Raw genomic sequence first — 26,158 nt, 5'->3', positions numbered from 1 at the left:
ATGACAGAACCATAGCTCTCACTTTAGCCTCAGACTCCTAGGCTCATGAGATCCTCCCATCTCAGCCTCCCAAGTAGCTAGGACTACATTGTCAAGCCTTTTTAAAGAACAAAACAAAACACTAGAATAATTCAGGTTGTAAAATCTTTGAACCCTCTGTAAGAAAAAAATGTCAAAATAGTTACAGGTAGTGGATTTATTGTTTAGTTGGTATTCAGAGTGAATATAGTCTAAAAGAGAACACTGAATTTAGAATCAGAATATCTGGCTCTGCCAAAAATATGCTGTGTGTGACTGGTCATATCACCTCTCCTTTCTTGCTCAATAGCTCCTCAATGCTGCAGTGGGGAAAGGCCGGTAATAACCAACTCAGGAGAGTATGGGGACGGATTGAGAGGGATATAGAAGTGCTTTGCAGGCTTTCGTGGACTTTGATGATGGAACTGAAGTGAAATCTGTTTTCTGTTTGGTCATGGAAACTTCCCAGAAAGCCAACTCATTTACTTAGGATTGGCCTGGGCAGCAGTAGGGTGGGTGGCTGCATCTGATTTTTGTTTCCAAGGTCAGTGTTTTCCAAAGGAAGGGAAGAGAGAAACATTTAAAACAATGTTTTTCAAAAATATAAATTTAAGCTTAATTTATGATACAAGATTTCTTTTTAAAATATCTCGAGCTTTTAATGTTTTTTTAATTATGAAAATGTCAAATGTACATAAGAGCATATATATGAGCCATATATATCCCAACCCAACTTGAACAATTGTAAGTTCATGGTCAAATTTATTTCATTTATTTCTACCCATCCCTCATTTTTTTCTGGGGGGTTGGGTTTTCCTCCCAGTAAATCCTATATAACAAATTATTTTACCCATAAATATTTGAGTGTGCATCACCAACTGATTAAGACTTTTGTTTGTAACATAACTGAAATACCATTATCATACATAGCAATATTAACAGTAATTCTTTAATGTCATTTACTGCCTCCTGTGGTAGATGGGCTCCAAAAAAAAAGATGCAACCCCAGCTTCATCTATGACAGGTAAAGAATAGCCCATTTTCTTAATCTATAGAGAACACTTAAAATCCCATAGGAAAAGGGACAAAAGATAATTTTATACAAAATCATCAATGGCATGTGAAAAGATATTCAGCCTTGTCCATAAAGAAATGTAGGTTCCAAATAACAGTAATTAGTGTTTTATATATCAAATTAACCAAGACTAAAAATAGCAAGAATATGCAGTGATAGTGAGTGCATCCTCAGTTCTCTGGTGGTAACAGCGAAAATCAGTACAGTTTACTTGAAACACAATTTTGTGTTTTGCTAACAATATTTTAAATGCCACTGCAATGCTACTTGCAAGAAATTTAGTATTTCAGAAATTCTCAAATGTATAAAAATATGTGCAGGGGTGGTCACCGAGTCATTGTAATAGTTAAAAACCTGGAGAAATGTAAATGTCTCTTTAACAGGAGAATGGTTAAATAAATCATGATTCATCCATAACCTAGAATGCTGAAGTTGTTTAAAAGACTGAGGTAAACTAGAGATGGTGACATGGAAAGATATTGAAATTAAATAATTGTGAGATGAAAACGCAGAGGCAAAATAGGATGTAAAAACACAATTCCATTTTTGGTTTTTTAAAAGAATTAATTATAGTAAGCTATGCCTGGGAAACATACCTGAAATCATACATACTCCACTGTTAACAATGGTTTATCTCTGGAGGTGAATAGGAAGGATTTGCACTTTGCTTCTGAGAGAGAAATTTCCACTTAGAGCTTAATTTGAAACAAAGTAAAAAGGATCAATTTCAAAGTAAGTCTTTGTTGCTAGCAATACATAGTGGAATGCTACCTATGGATTTTTATTTTGGAATGGGTTGAGGTTTATGTATGGTCTGTTATACACCATGACTAACTTTTAAATGCGTTTCATGGTGTAGAATGTGAAGTCAATTACTATAGAATACTCAAGACTATATTCATATCTGTCAGGTCAACCTCATAATAGTCACATTCTTTACACCCTTTTTCTTTTTCTACTTAATCTTTAGAGTATTATCTTAAAATCTCCCACTACAGTTATGTTTCTGTAATTCTGTCAGCTTCTACCATTATTTCCGTTTTTAATGATAAACCCTGGGTGATATGTTCAAGAGGACTGCAGGCTGACTATCATAACGCTTGGAAAGAGTCTGTTGAGAGTTGCTTTCTAAATATTTGATTTCCTTCATTGAGTTCTTATTGTTCTTCCAATTCATTCCTCAGAATTTTTTTAAGTTCCTAATTCAGTCCATAATTTAAAGCTAAATACTTTAATATTTTTATCTAAAAAACTCACATATATATACTGCAGTGCTGAAATATACTGGCTATTGACTGCAGCTTTGCTAATTTAGTGAATTGAGCAAGTACCAATTCCCAAAGACAGATTTTTTTAAAAAGTTATGCACTCTTGTTTTTATTTTCCCATTTATGTATTTGTTTGTTTATTTATTTTTTGAGACGGAGCCTTACTCTGTCGCCCAGGCTGGAGTGCAGTGGCGCAATTTTGGCTCACTGCAACCTCTGCCTCCTGGGTTCAAATGATTCTCCTGCCCCAGCCCTCCCAATAGCTGGGATTATAGGCAGGTATCACCACTACCTGGCTAATTTTTTGTGTTTTTAGTAGAGACGGGGTTTCACCATGTTGGTCAGGCTGGTCTCGAACTCCGGACCTCAAGTGATCCACTCATCTCGGCCTCCCAAGTGCTGGGATTACAGGTGTGAGCCACTGCACCCGGCCCCATTTAAAAGATCCATTTACAAGGCAGAAGGTTTCAAGACGGGGCATGTAAAGGATTGTACAAAGAATGACAAAATGCAAACGTCACCTGGCCTTTCCTTCTAAATCTGTTTTGACCACACCTTACATTTCTATCAGCTCACTTCACTAGGGCTTGACTTAGACAATAGCGTGTTTCCACATGGTAGTACCTCATTTATCAGACATGCTCCATGAGTGTCTTTTGGATGAATGATTTCTAGATAATTAGAACTTTGCTATTTAAGCACCACTTTTAACCCCTTTAAAAACACATAACAAATAAACCCAAGCTTACCTAAATGGGTAATGTTGCTAAAAACAGCCACCTTAGTAAGCATCCAGGTGATGGGGATATGGGTGTTCATTGTCAGTCTCTTTCAACTTTGCCATTTGTTTGAAATTTTTCTTAATAAATGCTGGGGGAAAGTATTACTTCAAGAGGTCTGTAGCCTTTATCGCAACAATCTGGAGGTTTCTCAGAGAGCTCACTGTGTGGAGTGGTTAAAGTTGCAGGCTCTGGAGCAAGACTGCTTGGGTTCTTATTCGGCCTTTGTTGCCTCCTAGTTGTGTGCGCTTCAGCCAGTTACTGTACTTTTCTGAGCCTTGTCCTTCTTGTCTGTAAAACGAGAATGATTATAGTGCCTTTTCTTGGGTTTATTATGAGTGAAATGAGGGGATGTGTATAAAAACACTTCCAACAATATGAAACACTCAGTAAACACTGGCTGTGGCTGCCACTGCTGCCACTCCTGCATTTTTGTAATCGCCTGTAGTCAATGGTCCACCTACCCAGAACATGGTTAGTGGTGGTACCCTCCTTGGTCATTTATTCGAATGATAATTTAGGGCTACTTTGAGACTTTTTATTTTTTTAAGAGACAAGGTCGTGCCCTGTCATCCAGGCTGGAGTGTAGTGGCATGATCCTTGTTTACTGTAGCTCTGAACTCTTGGGCTCCAGGTGATCCTCCCACCTCAGCCTCCTGAGTAGCTGAGACTACAGGCGCACACCATTGTTTCTGACTAATTAAAAAAAATTTTTTTTTGTAGAGATGGGATCTCCCTATGTTGCCCAGGGTAATCTCGAACTCCTGGCCTCAAATGATCCTCCTACGTTGGCTTCCCAAAGTGCTGGGATTACAGACGTGAGCTGCTGTGCCTGGCCAAGACTTAATTTTGGGACCATTGCCAAAAATCAAATCCATCTTCATGTTTTCCACTTCTCAGCCTTAGTAAGTAACATATCAGGAACACTATTTACCTTTTCCTCAGTGAAACCCAGTCCCCACTACAAATAGTAGTTCTGGCCCTGTGCCTGGGGTGCTTGTGTTGTGTCGCTAGGGCTCTGCAATTAGCTTCTCCTGATGCTGCCTGGCCTTCTGGTGTGCTCATGCTCTTTTTCCTTTGTGTTGGTGCTACTTCCAGATTAGTAGGTCTGCATCTCTCTTACCTCTCCTCTGGCAAACCTGATGTTCACAGGCACTGCCATTCAGCTTTTCTAGGGCCGCAGTAAATATTTCCAAGGTGAGTCAGGAAGTAGCACAAGAATGGTGTCACCTATATTGAAACCTTAGAAATGTAAATGCTGACCCTCTTCTATAGAACGGAGTGCTATAATTTGCTGTCCTCTACCTTTCTTGGTTTCGATGTCCTTCCTGAGGTTTTTATCATATTCAGAGTTGTGCAGCCATCCCCACTATCTAATTTCAGAACATTTTCATCGCCCGGTGACTTATTAGCAGCCACTCCCCCTTCTCCCCTACCGTCAGTCCCTGGCAACCACTAATCTCCTATCTGCCTCTATGGATATGCCTCTTCTGGACATTTCGTATAAATGGGAATTATACAGTTATGTGACATTTTGTGTCTGACTTCTTTCACTTAGCATCAGGATCATCCATGTTGCAGCATGCATCAGAACTTCATTCTTTTTTATGGCTGAAGAATCCATGGTATGGATATATCATATTTTACTTACCCATTCACCAGCTGATAGACATTTGGGTTGTTTCTACCTTTTGGCCATTATTTGAATAATGCTGCTATGAACATTTGTGTACATATTTTAGGGTGGACATGTTTTTATTTATCCTGTGTACATACCTAGGAATTAAATTGGTGGATTTTTTTTTTTTTTTTTGAAACGGAGTTTAGCTCTCGTTGCCCAGGCCAGAGTGCAATGGCGCGATCTTGGCTCACCACAACCTCCGCCTCCCAGGTTCAAGCAATTCTCCTGCCTCAGCCTCCTGAGTAGCTGGGATTACAGGCTCGCACCACCATGCCTGACTAATTTAGCATTTTTAGTAGAGACGGGGTTTCGCCATGTTGGTCAGGCTGGTCTTGAACTCCTGACCTCAGGTATTCCGCCTGCCTTGGCCTCCCAAAGTGCTGGGATTACAGGCGTGAGCCACTGCACCCAGCCAAATTGCTGGATCTTATGGCAACTCTGTGTTTAACATTTTGAGGAACTGCCAAACAGTTTTCCAAAGTAGCTACACCATTTCACATTTTCATCAGCAGTGCATGAGGGCTCCAGTTTCTCTGCATCCTCACCTATACTTGTTATCTGTCTCTATAATTACAGCCATCTTGGTGGATGTGAAGTGGTATCTCACTGTGGTTTTGATTTGTGTTTTCCTAATAACGAATGATGTTGAGCACTTTTTTATGTGCTTACTGGCCATTTGTATATTTTCTTTGGAGAAATGTCTATTCAAATCCTTTACCTATTTAAAAATTATCTTTCTGTGGTTGAGTTGTAAGAGTTCTTTATATAATCTGGATATACTTTACGAGATACATGATTTGCAAATCTTTCTGTGGGTTGTCTTTTCACTTTCTTGATGGTGACCTTTGAAGAACATAAATTTTTAATTTTGATGACATCCAATTTATCTGTTTTTTCTTTTGTCATTTGTGCTTTCAGATATTCTACTTAATGTCTTCCATAACTTGTCTGAAAATCTGATTTGCTCACTGGGTCCATAACTGTATTATTCTTAGTTTCCCTGATTTAGGATCATAAAGCACTTGATTTAAAATGTTTGCCAATGATGTATATATAAAGGAGCTTAGAAATGTTCATGCTCTTTGAGATGGTAAGCCCATTCCTGTGCACTTAACCTCAGGAAATAACGTGATAGAAGAAAAACATCCTATATGCCCAGAGATGTTCATTTCACTGTCACCCATGAGATTGGCATGCTTTTCAACAGCAGGGGTGCTGTTGAATTAACCCATTGTGCTACATTATTAGGTAGCTATTAAATGTAGTAATTATCAAGCTTATGTAACAAAAACGTTTATAACGTAGTGTTTGGTGAAAAAGCACAAGTGTGTGCTCACTGTGATAAAAATATGTATAAAATATCTGGACTAAATGAGAAGGTATACAAAGTTACAGATTTATTAAATTTTATTTAAATTACATTTTATCTTTATAATTAAAAATTAAGTAAAAAATGTGTGCATATTTCACATTGGTGGGGGAAGGGATGACAAGTTGTTAGAGTGGGTTTATGTTTACCCTGCCCTTCAGATTTTTAAAAATTATTTTCATTATCATGATTGTGAAAGTTAGGTTTATAAATCTAAAAAAAGTAGCCGTGTTTGTTTACTGAGAATTTAAGTAGAGATATTTTAATTTTCTTTACATTTTTATATCAAATCCAAATACTGATAACTTGATTTTAGTATTAGAATTACTATTGTTTTGGTCATTAGAGCATTATAATTTGCTAAAACGAAAAGTAATAATGATGATTGTCATTATATATTAGTAATAGGGCTCACAGAAGCCCTTTTCTCATGGCATTCTGTGAAACAAATTATTTTCTTTTTGAGGTATCAACTCTTTAATTTAGGTCTTTTATATATAAAACCATTGATTTTGTTTTCAGGTTAGTTTTCTGCCTTAGCTGTTTTCTTTCTTAGCATTTTAAAAGTGTGAAGTCAATCTGTTTTATTAAAAGTTCGGCCGGGCGCGGTGGCTCAAGCCTGTAATCCCAGCACTTTGGGAGGCCGAGGCGGGCGGATCACAAGGTCAGGAGATCGAGACCATCCTGGCTAACACGGTGAAACCCCGTCTCTACTAAAAAATACAAAAAACTAGCCGGGCGAGGTGACGGGCGCCTGTAGTCCCAGCTACTCGGGAGGCTGAGGCAGGAGAATAGCGTGAACCCAGGAGGCAGAGCTTGCAGTGAGCTGAGATCCGGCCACTGCACTCCAGCCTGGGTGACAGAGCAAGACTCCATCTCAAAAAAAAAAAAAAGTTCAATACATCTAAATTCACAAGTAAGAGATGTTATGTAATGTCTGGATAGTGTAATGATTATTTGTTTCTGGTTTCCTCTTCTTTCTCCTTTCCTTTCTTTTTAAAAAATACTTAAAAGCATATGTGAAGATTACTTACAATTCTTTTTTGTTATTATACCTTAAGTTCTAGGGTACATTCGTATACATGTGCCATGTTGATGTGCTGCACCCATTAACTTGTCATTTACATTAGATATATCTCCTAATGCTATCCCTCCCCCCACCCCCTCCCCCCACCCCACGACAGGCCCCGGTGTGTGATGTTCCCCCACCCTGTGTCCAGGTGTTCTCATTGTTCAGTTCCCACCTATGAGTGAGAACATGCGGTGTTTGGTTTTCTGTCCTTGTGATAGTTTGCTTAGAATGATAGTTTCTAGTTTCATCCATGTCCCTGCAAAGGACATGAACTCACTCTTTTTATGGCTGCATAGTATTCCATGGTGTGTATGTGCCACATTTTCTTAATCCAATCTATCATTGATGGACATTTGGGTTGATTCTAAGTCTTTGCTATTGTGAATAGTGCAGCAGTAAACATATGTGTGCATGTATCTTTATAGCAGCATGATGTATAATCCTTTGGGTATATGCCCAGTAATGAGATGGCTGGGTCAAATGGTATTTCTAATTCTAGATCCTTGAGGAATCACCACACTGTCTTCCCCAATGGTTGAACTAGTTTACAGTCCCACCAACAGTGTAAAAGTGTTCCTATTTCTCCACATCCTCTCCAGCACTCTCTCCACATCCTCTCCAGTACATCCTCTCCTGACTTTTTAATGATCGCCATTCTAACTGGTGTGAGATGGTATCTCATTGTGGTTTTGATTTGCATTTCTCTGATGACCAGTGATGATGAGCATTTTTTCATGTGTCTGTTGGCTGTATAATGTCTTCTTTTGAGAAGTGTCTGTTCATATCCTTTGCCCACTTTTTGATGGGGTCGTTTGATTTTTTCTTGTAAATTTGTGTAAGTTTTTTGTGGATTCTGGATATTAGCCCTCTGTTAGATGGGTAGATGGTAAAAATTTTCTCCCATTCTGTAGGTTGCCTGTTCACTCTGTTGTGGTTTCTTTTGCTGTACAGAAGCTCTTTAGTTTAATTAGATTCCATTTGTCAATTTTGGCTTTTGTTGCCATTGCTTTTGGTGTTTTAGTCATGAAGTCCTTGCCCATGCCTATGGCCTGAATGGTATTGCCTAGGTTTTCTTCTAGGATTTTTATCATTTTTGGTCTAACATTTAAGTCTTTAATCCATCTTGAATTAATTTTTGTATAAGGTGTAAGGAAGGTATCTAGTTTCAGCTTTCTACATATAGCTAGCCAGTTTGCCCAGCACCATTTATTAAATAGGGAATCCTTTCCCCGTTTCTTGTTTTTGTCAGGTTTGTCAAAGATCAGATGGCTGTAGATGTGTGGTATTATTTCTGAGGGATCTATTCTGTTCCATTGGTCTGTATCTCTGTTTTGGTACCAGTACCATGCTGTTTTGGTTATTGTAGCCTTGTAGTTTAGTTTGAAGTCAGGTAGTGTGATGCCTCCAGCTTTGTTCTTTTTGCTTAGGATTGTCTTGGCAATATGGGCTCTTTTTTGGTTCCATATGACCTTTAAAGTAGTTTTTTCCAATTCTGTGAAGAAAATCACTGGTAGCTTGATGGGGATGGCATTGAATCTATAAATTACCTTGGGCAGTATGGCCATTTTCACTATTGATTTTTCCTATCCATGAGCATGGAATGTTCTTCCATTTGTGTGTGTCCTCTTTGATTTCGCTGAGCAGTGGTTTGTAGTTCTTCTTGAAGAGGTCCTTCACATCCCTTGTAAGTTGGATTCCTAGGTATTTTATTCTCTTTGAAGCAATTGTGAATGGGAGTTCACTCATGATTTGGCTCTCTGTTACTGGTGTATAGGAATGCTTGTGATTTTTGCACATTGATTGTGTATCCTGAGACTTTGCTGAAGTTGCTTATCAGCTTAAGGAGATTTTGGGCTGAGACGATGGGGTTTTCTAAATATACAGTCATGTTGTCATCTGCAAACAGGGACAATTTGATTTCCTCTTTTCCTAATTGAATAGCCTTTATTTCTTTCTCTTGCCCGATTGCCCTGGCCAGAACTTCCAGTGCTGTTTTGAATAGGAGTGGTGACAGAGGGCATCCCTGTCTTGTGCCAGTTTTCAAAGGGAATGCTTCCAGTTTTTGCCCATTCAGTATGATATTGGCTGCGGGTTTGTCATAAATAGCTCTTACTATTTTGAGATATGTCCTATCAATACCTAGTTTATTGAGAGTTTTTAGCATGAAGGGCTGTTGAATTTTGTCGAAGGCCTTTTTGCATCTATTGAGATAATCATGTGGTTTTTGTCTTTGGTTCTGTTTATGTGATGGATTACGTTTATTGATTTGCATATGTTGAACCAGCCTTGCATCCCAGGGATGAAGCCAACTTGGTCATGGTGGATAAGCTTTTTGATGTGCTGCTGGATTTGGTTTGTCAGTATTTTATTGAGGATTTTTGCATCAATGTTCATCAGGGATATTGGCCTAAAATTCTCTTTTTTTTGTTGTGTATCTGCCAGGCTTTGGTATCAGGATGATGTTGGCCTCATAAAATGAGTTAGGGAGGATTCCCTCTTTTTCTATTGATTGGAATAGTTTCAGAAGGAATGGTCCCAGCTCCTCTTTGTACCTCTGGTAGAATTCGGCTATGAATCCATCTAGTCCTGGACTTTTTTTGGTTGGTAGGCTATTAATTATTGCCTCAATTTCAGAACCTGTTATTGGTCTATTCAGGGATTCAGATTCTTCCTGGTTTAGTCTTTGGAGGGTGTATGTGTCCAGGTTTTTATCCATTTATCCTAGATTTTCTAGTTTATTTGCATAGAGGTGTTTATAGTATTCTCTGATGGTAGTTTGTATTTCTGTGGGATCGGTGGTGATATCCCCTTTATCCTTTTTTATTGTGTGTATTTGATTCTTCTCTCTTTTCTTCTTTATTAGTCTTGCTAATGGTCTATCAATTTTGATCTTTTCAAAAAACCAGCTCCTGGATTCATTGATTTTTTGAAGGGTTTTTGTGCCTCTATCTCCTTCAGTTCTGCTCTGATCTCAGTTATTTCTTGTCTTCTGCTAGCTTTTGAATGTGTTTGCTCTTGCTTCTCTAGTTCTTTTAATTGCCATGTTAGGGTGTCAATTTTAGATCTTTACTGCTTTCTCTTGTGGGCATTTAGTGCTATAAATTTCCCTCTACACACTGCTTTAAATGTGTCCCAGAGATTCTGGTATGTTGTGTTTTTGTTCTCATTGGTTTCAACGAACATCTATTTCTGCCTTCATTTTGTTACGTACCCAGTAGTCATTCAGGAGCAGGTTGTTCAGTTGCCATGTAGTTGAGTGGTTTTGAGTGAGTTTCTTAATCCTGAATTCTAGTGTGATTGCACTGTGGTCTGAGAGACAGTTTGTTATAATTTCTATTCTTTTACATTTACTGAGGAGTGCTTTACTTCCAACTATGTGATCAATTTTGGAATAAGTGTGATGTGGTGCTGAGAAGAATGTATATTCTGTTGATTTGGGGTGGAGAGTTCTGTAGATGTCTATTAGGTCTGCTTGGTGCAGAGCTGAGTTCAATTCCTGGATATCTTTGTTAGCTTTCTGTCTCATTGATATGTCTAATGTTGACAGTGGGGTGTTAAAGTCTCCCATTATTATTGTATGGGAGTCTAAGTCTCTTTGTAGGTCTCTAAGGACTTGCTTTATGAATCTGGGTGCTCCTGTATTGGATTCTTATATATTTAGGATAGTTAGCTCTTCTTGTTGAATTGATCCCTTTACCATTATGTAATGGTCTTCTTTGTCTCTTTTGATCTTTGTTGGTTTAAAGTCTGTTTTATCAGAAACTAGGATTGCAACGCCTGCTTTTGTTTGTTTTCCATTTGCTTGGTAGATCTTCCTCCATCCCTTTATTTTGAGCCTGTGTGTGTCTCTGCATGTGAGATGGGTCTCCTGAATACAGCAAACTGATGGGTCTTGACTCTTTATGCAATTTGCCAGTCTGTGTCTTTTAATTGGAGCATTTAGCCCATTTACATTTAAGGTTAATATTGTTATGTGTGAATTTGGTCCTGTCATTAGGATGTTAGCTGGTTATTTTGCTCATTAGTTGATGCAATTTCTTTCTAGCATTGATGATCTTTACAATTTGGCATGTTTTTACAGTGGCTGGTACCAGTTATTCCTTTCCATGTTTAGTGCTTCCTTCAGGAGCTCTTGTAAGGCAGGCCTGGTGGTGACAAAATCTCTTAGCATTTGTTTGTCTGTAAAGGATTTTATTTCTCCTTCACTTATGAAGCTTAGTTTGGCTGGATATGAAATTCTGGGTGGAAAATTATTTTCTTGAAGAATGTTGAATATTGGCCCCCACTCTCTTCTGACTTGTAGAGTTTCTGCCGAGAGATCTGCTGTTAGTCTGATGGGCTTCCCTTTGTGGGTAACCTGACCTTTCTCTCTGGCTGCCCTTAATATTTTTTCCTTCATTTCAACTTTGGTGAATCTGACAATTATGTGTCTTGGAGTTCCTCTTCTCGAGGAGTATCTTTGTGATGTTCTCTGTATTTCCTGAATTTGAATGTTGGCCTGCCTTGCTAGGTTGGGGAAGTTCTCCTGGATAATATCCTGCAGAATGTTTTCCAACTTGGTTCCATTCTCCCCATCACTTTCAGGTACACCAGTCAGATGTAGATTTGGTCTTTTCTCCGTATTTCTTGGAGGCTTTGGAGGCTTTGTTTGTTTCTTTTTACTCTTATTTCTCTAAACTTCTCTTCTTGCTTCATTTCATTCATTTGATCTTCAATCAGTGATACCCTTTCTTCCATTTGATCAAATTGGCTACTGAAACTTGTGCATGCATCACATAGTTCTCGTGCCATGGTTTTCAGCTCCATCAGGTCACTTAAGCACTTCTCTACACTGTTTATTCTAGTTAGCCATTTGTCTAATCTTTTTTCAAGGTTTTTAGCTTCTTTGCAATGGGTTCAAAAATCCTCCTTTAGCTCGGAGAAGTTTGTTATTACCAATCGTCTGAAGCCTTCTTCTCTCAACTCGTCAAAGTCACTCTCTGTCCAGCTTTGTCCTGTTGCTGGTGAGGAGCTGTGTTCCTTTGGAAGAGAAGAGGCACTCTGATTTTTAGAATTTTCAGCTTTTCTGCTCTGGTTTCTCCCCATCTTTGTGGTTTTATCTACCTTTGGTCTTTTATGATGGTAGCGTACAGATGGGGTTTTGGTGTGGATGTCCTTTCTGTTTGTTAGTTTTCCTTCTAACAGTCAGGACCCTCAGCTGCAGATCTGCTGGAGTTTGCTGGAGGTCCACTCCAGACCTGTTTGCCTGGGTATCACCAGTGGAGGCTACAGAACAGCAAATATTGCAGAACGGCTGATGTTGCTGCCTGATCCTCCCCCTGAAAGCTTCGTCTCAGAGGGGCACCTGGCTGTATGAGGTGTCAGTCAGCCCCTACTGGGAGATACCACCTAGTTAGGCTACTTGGGGGTCAGGGACCCACTTGAGGAGGCAGTCTGTCCGTTTTCAGATCTCAAACTCCATGCTGGGAGAACCACTACTCTCTTCAAAGCTGTCAGACAGGGACGTTTAAGTCTGCAGAAATTTCTGCTGCCTTTTGTTCAGCTATGCCCTGCCTCCAGAGGTGGAGTCTACAGACGCAGGCAGGCCTCCTTGAGCTGCGGTGGGCTCCACCCAGCTCGAGCTTCCCGGCTGCTTTGTTTACGTAAGCCTCAGCAATGGCGGATGCCCCTCCCCCAGCCTCGCTGCCGCCTTGCAGTTTGATCTCAGACTGCTGTGCTAGCAGTGAGCAAGGCTCCGTGGGCTTGGGACCCTGCGAGCCAGGTACGGGTATAATCTCCTGGTGTGCCGTTTGCTAAGGCCGTTGGAAAAGCGCAGTAGTGTCCTGATTTTCCAGGTACCGTCTGTCACAGCTTCCCTTTCCTAGGAGAGGGAATTCCCCGACCCCTTGTGCTTCCTGGTTGAGGCGATGCCCCACCCTGCTCCGTGGGCTGCACCCACTCTCTGACAAGCCCCAGTGAGATGAACCTAGTACCTCAGTTAGAAATGCAGAAATCACCCGTCTTCTGCATCGTTCATGCTGGGAGCTGCAGACTGAAGTTGTTCCTGTTCGGCCATCTTGGAACCTCCCTGTGAAACAATTATTACAATTACTTTATACATAAGTAAATGAATCAACTCAGCTTTTGAAATAAGTTTCAAAGAGCGCTTAGCATAGTGGCTCATGCCTGTATTCCCAGCACTTAGGAAGGCCAAGGTGGGAGGATTGTTTGAGCCCAGGAGTTCGAGACCAGCCTGGGCAACGTGGTGAGAGACCCTTACTACTACTATCTTTTGTCTCTACAAAAAAAAAAGTAGACAGGTGTGTTGGCACATGCCTGTAATCCCAGCTACTCGAGAGGCTGAGGCGGGAGGATCACTTGAGTCCAGGAGGTCAAGGCTGCAGTGAGCCATAATCGCACCATTGCACTCCAGCTTCGGCAACAGAGGGAGACCTTGTTTGAAAAAGTAAAATAAAATGAAATACATTTCAAAGAGCTCAGAGATGTAATAGTTTTTTATGAAACAATAAAGGTACCCAAAAAAATAAGAAAAAGCACAGTTACAAGGTCGGGCACTCAAGGTGAGACCACACTTTGAGTTCTTGTACACAGATAGAGAATGTACAGCTTGCTGGGCCACAAAGTGGTTCTGTGGATTCCCTGACCCTCTGAGCTTTGGTTTCATCTGAGTAACAGTGATCTGGGGGATGTACAGCCAGTAACTGTAAGGTGATCACTTTTCTGTGGCCTGGAATAAGTGTGGCAGGCAAGGAAAGGCCACAGAGGCCTGGCTCTTACAGCAGCCAGTCTTCCCAGGCACCCCCGCCCACCCCACCCCTTCCGTTCACATACTGCAGCTAACTTGGTCCCTGGGCCTGGCTTGGAAGAGACAGAGGCGTCATCTTGTTCTCATATGTGGGAAGGCTATGAAAAGAAAAACCCATGTTGGTCCAAAATGTAAACAAGAATTACACTAGGATCTTTTGTTCTCACTCTGACATGGTCAGAATTAATTTGGAGGTCCAAAAAGAGTGTGTTTTTGTTTTTTAATCTGAGTTACTTAATGCAACGATATGTAGTGGGTGGTGGGAAAGAAACAAAAATACGTTGCTTAAGTCTATCAGTTGGTATTGGACCATCCCCAGGTCATTCTTCGGGGTCCAGTTTTTGTCATTGGGGGTTCCTAACTCAGACTTCTCCTCCAAGTTGCTGATTGAACTTACTGTGAAAACACCTAGATGGTAGAAGGCAAGCAGTGGAATATCTCTGGGTATCTGAGAAATATACAGAAAGCACTTAAGAGAACTTAATCATTTTTTTCTCCCTTTCCTTAGATTGAATAGGGAAAACCTGCTTTCTGCAAACAACTGAAAAGGCTGCACTTAGAAACTGTTTCATCGAGAAGCCGGAACTTGTATTGTGAGGCCCCTGATGGGACAAGCTCTCAGCTGCTGATCACCCAGTGATTGTCACCATGGCCAGCAAGAGGAAATCCACCACACCATGCATGATCCCAGTGAAGACGGTGGTGGTGCAGGATGCCAGCATGGAGGCCCAGCCCGCTGAGACCTTGCCTGAAGGACCTCAGCAGGATCTGCCCCCAGAAGCACCTGTTGCCAGCAGTGAGGCAGCACAGAACCCCAGCAGTACTGATGGCTCTGCACTGGCCAATGGGCATCGGAGCACTTTAGATGGCTATTTATATTCCTGTAAATACTGCGATTTCAGATCCCATGATATGACTCAATTTGTGGGACATATAAACTCAGAGCACACAGACTTTAATAAAGACCCAACTTTTGTATGCAGTGGGTGCAGTTTTCTGGCAAAAACCCCTGAGGGGCTTTCCTTGCACAATGCCACGTGTCACTCCGGGGAAGCCAGCTTTGTGTGGAATGTGGCCAAGCCAGACAATCATGTGGTTGTGGAGCAGAGCGTCCCTGAGAGCACCAGCACTCCTGACTTAGCAGGTGAGCCCAGTGCCGAAGGGGCCGATGGACAGGCAGAAATCATCATTACCAAAACTCCAATCATGAAGATAATGAAAGGCAAAGCTGAAGCCAAAAAAATTCATACACTCAAGGAGAATGTCCCTAGCCAGCCTGTGGGTGAGGCCTTACCAAAGCTGTCGACTGGAGAAATGGAGGTGAGAGAGGGGGACCATTCCTTCATCAATGGGGCAGTTCCAGTCAGCCAGGCATCTGCCAGCTCTGCAAAAAACCCCCATGCTGCCAACGGGCCCCTGATAGGAACAGTGCCAGTTTTGCCAGCTGGCATAGCACAGTTCCTCTCCCTCCAGCAGCAGCCCCCAGTGCATACCCAACACCATGCCCACCAGCCACTGCCCACAGCCAAGGCCCTTCCCAAAGTGATGATCCCCCTGAGCAGCATTCCAACGTACAATGCAGCCATGGACTCTAACAGCTTCCTGAAGAACTCCTTCCACAAGTTCCCCTACCCCACCAAAGCCGAGCTCTGCTATTTGACTGTGGTGACCAAGTATCCAGAAGAACAGCTCAAGATCTGGTTCACAGCCCAAAGGCTGAAGCAGGGGATCAGCTGGTCCCCTGAGGAGATTGAGGATGCCCGGAAAAAGATGTTCAATACAGTCATCCAGTCTGTGCCTCAGCCCACAATTACGGTTCTAAATACCCCACTCGTCGCCAGTGCTGGCAATGTACAGCATCTCATCCAGGCCGCTCTCCCAGGTCATGTTGTGGGGCAGCCAGAGGGTACAGGAGGGGGACTTCTGGTCACTCAGCCATTGATGGCCAATGGGTTGCAAGCAACAAGTTCCTCTCTGCCCCTCACGGTGACATCTGTGCCCAAGCAGCCAGGTGTGGCACCCATTAACACTGTGTGTTCAAATACAACGTCAGCTGTGAAGGTGGTCAATGCGGCCCAGTCGCTCCTCACGGCCTGTCCCAGTATAACTTCCCAAGCCTTCCTTGATGCTAGCATGTACAAAAACAAGAAATCTCATGAACAGCTGTCAGCTCTGAAAGGGAGCTTTTGTCGGAACCAGTTCCCAGGGCAGAGCGAAGTTGAGCATCTCACCAAAGTGACGGGCCTCAGTACCAGAGAGGTGCGGAAATGGTTCAGTGACCGTAGATACCACTGCCGGAACTTGAAGGGCTCCAGAGTGATGATGCCTGGAGATCACAGCTCCATGATCATTGACTCTGTACCAGAGGTGTCCTTCTCCCCATCGTCCAAGGTCCCTGAGGTAACCTGCATCCCGACAACAGCCACACTAGCAACCCACACTTCTGCCAAACGACAATCTTGGCACCAGACTCCTGACTTCACACCAACCAAATACAAGGAGAGAGCCCCTGAGCAGCTCAGAGCCCTGGAGAGCAGTTTTGCACAAAACCCTCTTCCTCTTGATGAGGAACTGGACCGCCTGAGAAGTGAAACCAAAATGACCCGACGAGAAATTGATAGCTGGTTTTCAGAGAGACGGAAAAAAGTGAATGCTGAGGAGACCAAGAAGGCCGAGGAGAATGCCTCTCAGGAGGAAGAGGAGGCTGTTGAGGATGAGGGTGGAGAAGAGGATTTGGCCAGTGAGCTAAGGGTCTCTGGTGAAAATGGCTCTCTGGAAATGCCCAGCAGTCATATGTTGGCAGAGCGCAAAGTCAGCCCCATTAAAATCAACCTGAAGAACCTGCGGGTCACTGAAGCCAATGGCAGGAACGAGATTCCAGGGCTGGGTGCCTGTGACCCTGAGGATGATGGGTCAAACAAACTGGCAGAGCAGCTCCCAGGCAAAGTGAGCTGCAAAAAGACTGCCCAGCAGCGGCACTTGCTGCGGCAGCTCTTTGTCCAGACACAGTGGCCAAGCAACCAGGACTATGACTCCATCATGGCCCAGACGGGTCTGCCGCGGCCAGAGGTGGTGCGCTGGTTTGGAGACAGCAGGTACGCACTGAAGAATGGCCAACTCAAGTGGTACGAAGACTATAAGCGAGGCAACTTTCCACCAGGTCTACTGGTCATTGCCCCTGGCAACCGGGAGCTCCTGCAGGACTATTACATAACACACAAGATGCTGTATGAAGAGGACCTGCAGAACCTCTGTGACAAGACTCAGATGAGCTCCCAGCAAGTCAAGCAGTGGTTTGCTGAGAAAATGGGGGAGGAGACCAGAGCCGTGGCAGACACAGGCAGTGAGGACCAGGGCCCTGGTACTGGTGAGCTCACAGCAGTTCACAAAGGGATGGGTGACACCTATTCAGAGATGTCTGAGAACAGTGAGTCGTGGGAGCCCAGTGTCCCTGAGGCCAACTCAGAGCCCTTTGACACATCGAGTCCCCAGGCTGGACGTCAGCTCGGTAAGGAGTCAACAGGGGGCATGGCTATCCTGTGTGGGTAAGGGGAGGATGCACTTATGGTTGGGTGCTGAATTTACTGCACAGGGGCATCTGCTGTCTCTAAGACTGCCTGGCAGCAGCATTAACTGCCTGGCTGCTTCAGAGGACAACTAGCAACAGGAGCCATAGGAACATAATATGATAAATGGTTGAGAGCTGTTTTTTGTTTCATGTGTTTTTAAAAACCTGCGCAGGGGAAGGAACATGGTGACCCTAAAGGGTCCAAGCTTTTCTAGCCATTTCTTAGCAATAGGAAAACAGGTCAGAACATCCTCTGAGTCAGGCAGATCCACAGCCACTGGGTAGGAGAGAGCAATAGGACATGAGTTGAAATTCAGCTCAAATTGATGAACAAAAGGAAAGAGAGCCTTTAATTGTCCTTAGATACATAATGTGCTTTTTTCCAATGATGGAAGTCTTGTGTTTCTCTCGTTATTCCTGATGTAGAAGAAATGTTTATTATAATGGAAAATCACCTTCCTTCTTTGACACATATGGAATTAAAGGCTTGAATTTTGTTCCTCAGTTTCTCTAGATCATACTCAAAAGCGAAATGTATTATAGAAGGTTATTTTTATTTAAGACATAGTTTTGAAGCCACAGACAAGTCATGTTATTACGTGTTGATTTTCTAGGTTCCTGGTCACTGAGTTCCCAGCCTCTCCCTTCCCTCCTTACCCTTTGACATTTGTGTTCTCATTAGAGACCCCATCAGAGGGCAGCCAGAAGCTCAGGTGAGAGCCAGGAGGGCGGAGTGTTGTAGAAGCTGAAGGGATTGGGGGTTCCAAAATGGCAGCGTTGCTAGTTGAGTTGGCAATGGTGGGAGGGGGTACAGGAGACAGTATCTGTGGTGTTGGGCAATGTGATGGTTCCCTGGTGACTTTGGCATGAGCTGCCTCAGTGTGGGGCCTGGTGTTTGGCACCTCATCCCCAGGGCCAACCGTAGTGCCCTGTCCCGCAGAAATCCGACAGAATTTCCTGGATGTTGTTCCATTGTTTCCGTACAATAGCCAACCGTTATTGTTTGTTTATTTTGGCCTGGCAAATCCCAGCTCCTCCACCCCAGCTGCTTTCTACTTAGGATGTCTTAAAAAGGACAAAATTCTTTTTCTTTCTCTGAATATTTTAAATTCATTTGAACACAACAATTTGAAACATAGTTAGCCTGTTGTTTCTTCACTCAGTTAAGGAAAAAGAGACTTCCTTGTTGGCCCATAATTTGGTAGGGTGGTGGGGGCGGGGAGTACCACGTCATCCATCGGTTTAGTATTTGCAGAAAGCCTATTCTTCTCATGTTCACATACTAAGGCAAAATCCAGTTCCACAAAGCCCACAGTGAGAGCAAACACCTGGTGGAGCCTAAAGTCACTAGTCAGCAGTTAGGGTTGGAGTACACAGGGCCACTGGCTCCCTTATGGCCTCGTCCAACTCCAGACATGTTTTCAGTAGGGCAAGAGTACAACAAAACACTCCCCTCCTTTGGGGCCCACAGCTCACAGCTTGCTTTATAAAGTAGCTGATGGCACACCCTGGAGTCAGAACAACAGGTTTTTACGGCTGGTTTGACCTTTTTATAATGCAGAGCAGGTAGTCTCTCCTGCAAGTCTTGTCCAAGTTGCTAAGTTGGCCATTATGTTATACCCAGCTCTGTGCTTCTTGTGATATACCAGTAGGCCAGGGTGTCATGCTCAAGAGAGATGAGGATATTTGAACAAGTTTATTACAAAAGCTGACATGGAGAATGATGTTATGGAAGATGATAGTAGCAGCACCAGGAATCCTTTCCTCCACCAAAACAATTGAACTGGCAGTAATTGTCTCAAGCAACTGTTTTGGGACTCAGAAGTCTAGTTGAACTCTTGCAACATCCAGGGAAGAGCTTGATGGAGAGGCTTATAAATTTTGATGGTTTTTTTTTGTTTCACATAGCAGCATCCCCAAGCTCTGCAGCAGGCAACTGTGGAAGATGTTCCTGGTGCAGACTGTTGGTGCCAGGGTGGGCAATAACAACTTTGTCCTCCAAAAGTCAAGGTTTTGTGGCCAGGTGTGGTGGCTCATACCTGTAATCCCAGCACTTTGGGAGGCTGAGGTGGGTGGATCACTTGAGGTCAGGAGTTTGAGATTAGCCTGGCTAACATGGTAAAACCCCGTCTCTATTAAAAATACAAAAATTATCCAGGCATGGTGGTGAGTGCCTATAATCCCAGTTATTTGGGAGGCTGAGGCAGGAGAATCACTTGAACCTGGGAGGCAGAAGTTGCAGTGAGCCAAGATGACACCACTGCATTCTAGTCTGGGCAACAGAGTGAGGCTCCATCTCAAAAAAACATATATATCAAGTTTTTATGTTTTGATTGCTGATGACTGCATTTAATCACTGAGGGGGCCAGTGCAGAGGCTGATCATTGTCTCAGCTCCCTTGGGCAGAAGGAGCTTTCTAGCCACAAGGGGTTTTAAAGAGACAGTACCTATTTTTTTTTTTTTTTCTTTATTCCTCCTTTTGGCAAGCCAGATATTTAAGGAAATCTTAGGTCACTGGTTAACCACAGAGATACCACAACAGAAACTGCACTGACCTCATACTGCAAAGAATACACACTTCACAGAAATAGTTGGAAAAGTCACAAATAGTTGGCTCTAGCCCTCAGTAAGCAAAAATCAACAATCTCTGAGGCATGAGAGAATTAGATTCTCAGTTACCACAATGTAATACTCATAATGTCCAGTTCTCAACAAAAAATTACAAAACATAAAAAGAAATAGAAAAATATGGTCTATTCACAGGAGAAAAATTGACAGACACCATCCTTGAGGAAGGCCATTGGGATTATTACCCAGAGACGTTAAATCATCTATCCTAAGTATGTTCAGTGAGCTAAAGGAAACCATGGACAAAGGACTAAAGGAAATCAGGAAAACCATGCATGAACAAAATGAGAATATCAATAAAGAGATAGAAATTATGAAAAGGAACCAAACAAATTCTAGAGCTAAAATGTATAATCCCTAAAATGGAAAACATACTAGAGGGATTCAACAAAGATTTGGGCATGCAAAAGAAGAGAGGAGTGAATTTGAAGAGAAAATAATTGAAATTATCCAAAGGAACAGAAAGAAAAAAAATATAGACAAAACACCTGAGAGAGCTGTGGGACGTCATCAAACATACTAATATACTGATATATTCATACAGTTATTATATTCATTAGTATATTCATACTAATATACTCATATAGGAATCCCAGAAAAAGAAAAGGGACAGAAAGAATATTTGAAGAAATGATAGAAAATTTCCCAAACCCGATGAAAGACATGAATCTACACATCCAAAAAGCTAATACAATCCAAGCAGGATGAACTCAGGTCCACAACAAGACATATTAGAATTGTCAAAACCTAAAGACAGGATTTTGAAAGCAAGAGAGAAGCAACTCGTCACATACAAAGAATTTTCGACAAGATTAACAGCCAATTCATCAAAAACCTTGGAAGCCCAAAGGCAGCAAGATGACATATCTAAAGTCGTGAAAGAAAAAAAAACCTCTAAAGTAAGATTTCTATGTATGGCAAAACTGTCTTTCAAAAATGAAAGAGAAATCCAGACATTTTGAAATAAAATTGAAGGAGTTATTACTAGTAGACGTGCCCTAGCAGAAATGCTAAAGGGAGTCCTTCAGGCTGAAATGAAAGGATACTGAACGGAAACTTGAAGCCATAATAAAAATTAAAGAGCAGTAGTTAAGATAACTTTAGAGGTAAATATAAGAGCCAGTACTATTGTACTTTTGGTTTATAACTTTTTCTCTTTGTGCTTTATAATTTAAAAGACAAATTCATTAAAAAATTATAAATCTGTATTAATGGGCATAGAATGTAGTAAGATGTAATCTGTGTAATAAAACAAATTAGTGCATTGCAAACAAAACAGAATCAAAACAGTACATTATGAACAAATAAATACAAGAGGAAGTCGTGATGGAATTGAGGAATCAAAAACATATAAGACAAATGAAAAACAAATAGCCAAATGGCAGAAGTAAATCCTTGATCAGTAATTACTTTAAATGTAAAGGGATTTAGCTCTTCTATTAAAAACAAAGATTGGCAGATTGGAGTAAAAAAAATAAAGTGTTTATATGCTGTCTTAAGAGACTCATGTTAGATATAAGGACACAAGGAGGTTGAAAGTAAAAGGATAGAAAAAGATACACCTAGAAAATAGTAACCATATGACAGCTGAGGTGGCTATATTATCACTAGACAAAATAATCTGTTTTTTCCTGGAGAAAAAAATATATATAATATATAGTAAATATATGCAATTATATATAAATATATAATTTAGAATTAGCCAGCCAGACTCAGCTGAGATAATCCCAGTTTTGTTGGCAACATAGAAAGCATTGTAATCAGGAGCCAGTTGAACATATGCCTTCTTCTCTCCATCAGCCCTGATCAGTGTGTTGACTTAGATCACATCAGTGTCATAGAGCTGCTTCACAGCCTGTCTGATCTGGTGCTTTTTGGATTTTAACATCCACCGTGAACACAGGTGTATTGTTGTCTTCTGTCTTCTTCATGGCAGACTCAGTGGTCACTGGTCAGTGAGAACTTGATGATGGCATAGTGGTCAAACTTATTTCTCCTGGTAGTGCTCTTCTGAGGATACTGAGGCTGCCTTTGGAGTCATAATGTCTTGGGCCACAGGAAGGTGGGTGATGTGTGGATCTTTTTTTTTTTTTGGGGGGGTGGCTATGTGGATGCCTTTCAGCACTACCTTCTTGGCCTTCAAAGTCTTCACTTTGGGATCAGCTTTAGGAAAGCCAAGGGCTTCCTTCTTCACCTCCAGTGTGCTCTTTTGAAAAAGGCACACAAAATAAACTTTAAATCAAGAAAGGTTACAAGAGACAAAGAAGGATATTATATTGATAAAAGATATACTATAGATCTCTAACAGGACTCCAGAACATGTGAAACCGAAATGACAGAATTTTTTTTTTTTTTTTTTTTTTTTTTGAGACGGAGTCTCGCTCTGTCGCCTGGGCTGGAGTGCAGTGGCCGGATCTCAGCTCACTGCAAGCTCCGCCTCCCGGGTTTACGCCATTCTCCTGCCTCAGCCTCCCCAGTAGCTGGGACTACAGGCGCCAGCCACCTCGCCCAGCTAGTTTTTTTTTTCTTTTTTTTGTATTTTTTTTTTAGTAGAGACGGGGTTTCACCATGTTAGCCAGGATGGTCTCGATCTCCTGACCTCGTGATCCGCCTGTCTCGGCCTCCCAAAGTGCTGGGATTACAGGCTTGAGCCACCGCGCCCGGCCCGAAATGACAGAATTAAAGGGAGAGAGATACAAAAATAGTTGGAGACTTTAATACTCAATGTCTAACAATGGATATAGAAACCAGATAGAAGGACAGTCGGGAAACAGAGGATGTGAACAACACTCCAAGCAAATTAGATGAAGTAGACATAAACAGAATACCACCCAACAACAGCAGAATACACAGTCTTCTCAAATTCACATGGAATATTCTCCAGGATAAACTATACGTTAAGCCATGAAACAAGTGTTAATAAATTTTTAAAAACTGAAATTATACAGAGTACATTTCCAATTTCAGTGGAATGAAACTAGACATTGAAAATAGAAAACTGGAAATACACAAATATGTGGAAATGAACACACTATTTAAAAACTAGTGGGTCAAAGAAGAAATCATAAGGGAAATTAAAAAATACCTTGAGACAGATGAAAACACAACATACCAGAACTTATGGCACATAGTGAGAGCAATCCTAAGAAGTAAATCTGTAGTAAGTGCATACATTAAAAAAGATGATCTCATGCTGGGCGCAGTGGCTCATGCCTGTAATCCCAGCACTTTGGGAGGCTAAGGTAGGTGGATCACCAGAGGTCAGGAGTTCGAGACCAGCCTGGCCTACATAGTGAAACCCTGTCTCTACTAAAAATACAAAAATTAGCTGGGCATGGTGGCAGGCGCCTGTAATCCCAGCTACTAGGGAGGCTGAGACAAAATCATTTGAACCCAGGAGGCAGAGGTTGCAGTGAACAGGCCGCACCATTGCACTCCAGTCTGGGCAATAAGAGCGAAACTCCGTCTCAAAAAATAAAAAATAAAACTCAGTCGGGCATGGTGGCTTGCACCTATATCCCAGTGCTTTGGGAGACCAAGGCAGGAGAGTCACTTGAGGCCAGGAGTTTGAGACCTGCCTGGGTAACAAAGTAAGATCCTGTCTCAGCAAAAAAAGTAAAAAAAATTAGCCAGGTGTGGTGGCATGTTCTTGTAGTGCCAGCTACTCAGGTGTCTGAGGTGGGAGAATTGTTTACCAGGAGTTTGGGTTTATAGTGAGCTATGCTTGCACCACTGCATTCCAGCCTGGGTGACAACGTGAGACCCCATGTCTTAAACTTTTTTTTAAAGATCTCGAATCAGTAACCTAAATGTACACTTTACAGAACTAGAAAAGAGCAAACAAAACCCAAAGTTACCAGAAGGAAGGAAATAAAGGTTAGAGCAGAGATAGAGAATCAATGAAACCAAAAGTTGGTTCTTAAAAAAACAAAACTGACAAACCTTTAAATAAGAATGAAAGAGAAGACTTAAATTACTAACATCAGAAAGGAAAGAGGGGATGTTACATTTTCACATGAATATATTTTCACAAGAATATGAGAGACTACTATGAACAGTTATGTGCCAATAAATTGGGTAACCTAGATGAAATTCCTAGAAACCCACACTCTCCCAAAATCAACTGATGAAGAAATAGAAAACCAAAATATATCAATAATTGGTAAGAAGATTGAATCTGTTATCAGAAACATTCCAACAGTGAAAAGTCTAGGACCCCAGGTGAATTCTTCCAAATATTGAAAGAATTAACACACCACTTCTCCTCAAACTCCTCCAAAAACATTGAAGAGGAGTAAACGCTTCTTAACTCATGAGGTCACCATTACCCTGACACCAAAGCAAGACGAGGGCACTACAAGAAAAGAAATCTACAGACTAATATCCCTTATGAATATAGATAAGAAAATCCCCAACAAAATAGCAAGCCAAATTCAGCAGCATACTAAAAGGATTATACCTCATGACCAAGTGGGATTTATCCCTGCAATGCAAGGATTGCCTGGCACATGAATATCAATGTAATACACCATGTTAAAAGAATAAAGAGAATAAAACACATCATCCTAATTCAAGCAGAAAGAGCGTCTGACAAGTCAACATGCTTTCATGACGATAAACATTCAATAACTAGGAATACGACAATATGATAAAGACCATATATGAAAAGCCCGCAATTAACATCATACTCAACAGTGGTGAAAGACCGAAAACTTTTCCCCTAAAATCAGGAAATAAAGATGCCCACTTTTGCCACTTCTGTTCAAAACAGTATTGGAAGTTCTAGCCAGAGCAGTTAGGCAAAAAAAAAAATAAATAAAAGTATCCAAGTTCGAAAGGAAGAAGTAAAATGATCTCTGTTCACAGATGACATGGTCATATATGTAGAAACTTGAGGCCGGGTGCAGTGGCTCACGCCTGTAATCCCAGCACTTTGGGAGGTCAAGGCAGGCAGATCACAAGGTCAAGAGATCGAGACCACCCTGGCCAACATGATGAAACCCCGTCTCTACTAAAAATACAAAAATTAGCTGGGCATGGTGGCACATGCCTTTAGTCTCAGCTACTAAGGAGGCTGAGGCAGGAGAATCACTTGAGCCTGGCAGGCAGAGGTTGCAGTGAGCCGAGATCGTGCCACTGTACTCCAGCCTGGTGACAGAGTATGACTCCTTCTCAAAAAAACAAGCAAAAAACTTGAATCCATTAAAAAAAAAAAAAAAAAAAAAGTTAATAAATGAACTTGGCAAAGCTGCAGGATATAAAATCACAAAAAAAATCAGTTATATTTAGCTGGGCACAGTGACATAACTGTAGTCCCAGCTACTTGAGACACTGAGGCAGGAATTCAAGGAGGCCATCCTGGGTAACATAGTGAGACCCTATCTGTTTAAAAAAATTGGTTGTATTTTTATGCACTTGCAATGAATAATCTGAAAAGAAAATTTAAAAAATGGTATCATTTACAATGGTATCAAAAAGAAAAAGTGCTTAGGAATAAATTTAACCAAGGAGGCAAAAGAATTGTGTCTTGAAAACTACAAAATGTTGCTAAAAAACATTAAAGACGACCTAAATAAATAGAAAAATATCTCATGTTCATGGATTGACATTAAGATGTAGATACAACCCAAAGCCAACTACAGAGTCAATGTAAAATCTATCAAAAGCATAGTCACATTTTTACAGAAATAAGAAAATCCAGGAAGACCCAACCAAAATGGCTGACTAGAGGCATTTTGTACTTGCCTCTTCCATTAAGAACAAAAATAGAGAGTAATCACACTTTGAATAGATTATCCAAGACAGAACACTGGAAATCACAGAAAAGAGACAGGAAACAAGGAAGGAAAAAGAAGCAAGGCAGCTTGTTCAGCTGGGATTGGTGGGGAACTGAGA

The 26,158-nt window shown here is 41.5% G+C and overlaps 1 protein-coding gene across 5 annotated transcripts in view; it reads left to right on the top strand.

Moving 5' to 3' along the window:
* Positions 1–26,158, top strand: part of ZHX3 (zinc fingers and homeoboxes 3) — an 89,251-nt gene that overhangs the window by 48,048 nt on the left and 15,045 nt on the right. For 2 of the 5 annotated variants that reach the window (XM_030914551.1, XM_030914552.1), the window contains exons 2-3: positions 14,576–17,575; positions 18,250–18,348. In XM_030914551.1, the coding sequence (XP_030770411.1) occupies positions 14,716–17,575; positions 18,250–18,299 (2,910 nt within the window). In that variant the 5' untranslated portion in view covers positions 14,576–14,715 and the 3' untranslated portion in view covers positions 18,300–18,348. Of the gene's footprint in view, positions 1–14,575; positions 17,576–18,249; positions 18,349–22,199; positions 22,326–26,158 lie in introns of those variants that run through there. The other 3 variants (XM_030914554.1, XM_030914555.1, XM_030914553.1) reach the window with 2 other exon arrangements.

The sequence above is a fragment of the Rhinopithecus roxellana genome, chromosome 13 (assembly GCF_007565055.1).
Source record: "Rhinopithecus roxellana isolate Shanxi Qingling chromosome 13, ASM756505v1, whole genome shotgun sequence".
NCBI classification, from domain to species: domain Eukaryota; kingdom Metazoa; phylum Chordata; class Mammalia; order Primates; family Cercopithecidae; genus Rhinopithecus; species Rhinopithecus roxellana.
Note: the sequence above shows the minus strand (reverse complement) of the source record. Positions and strands in the feature narration are given on the sequence as shown.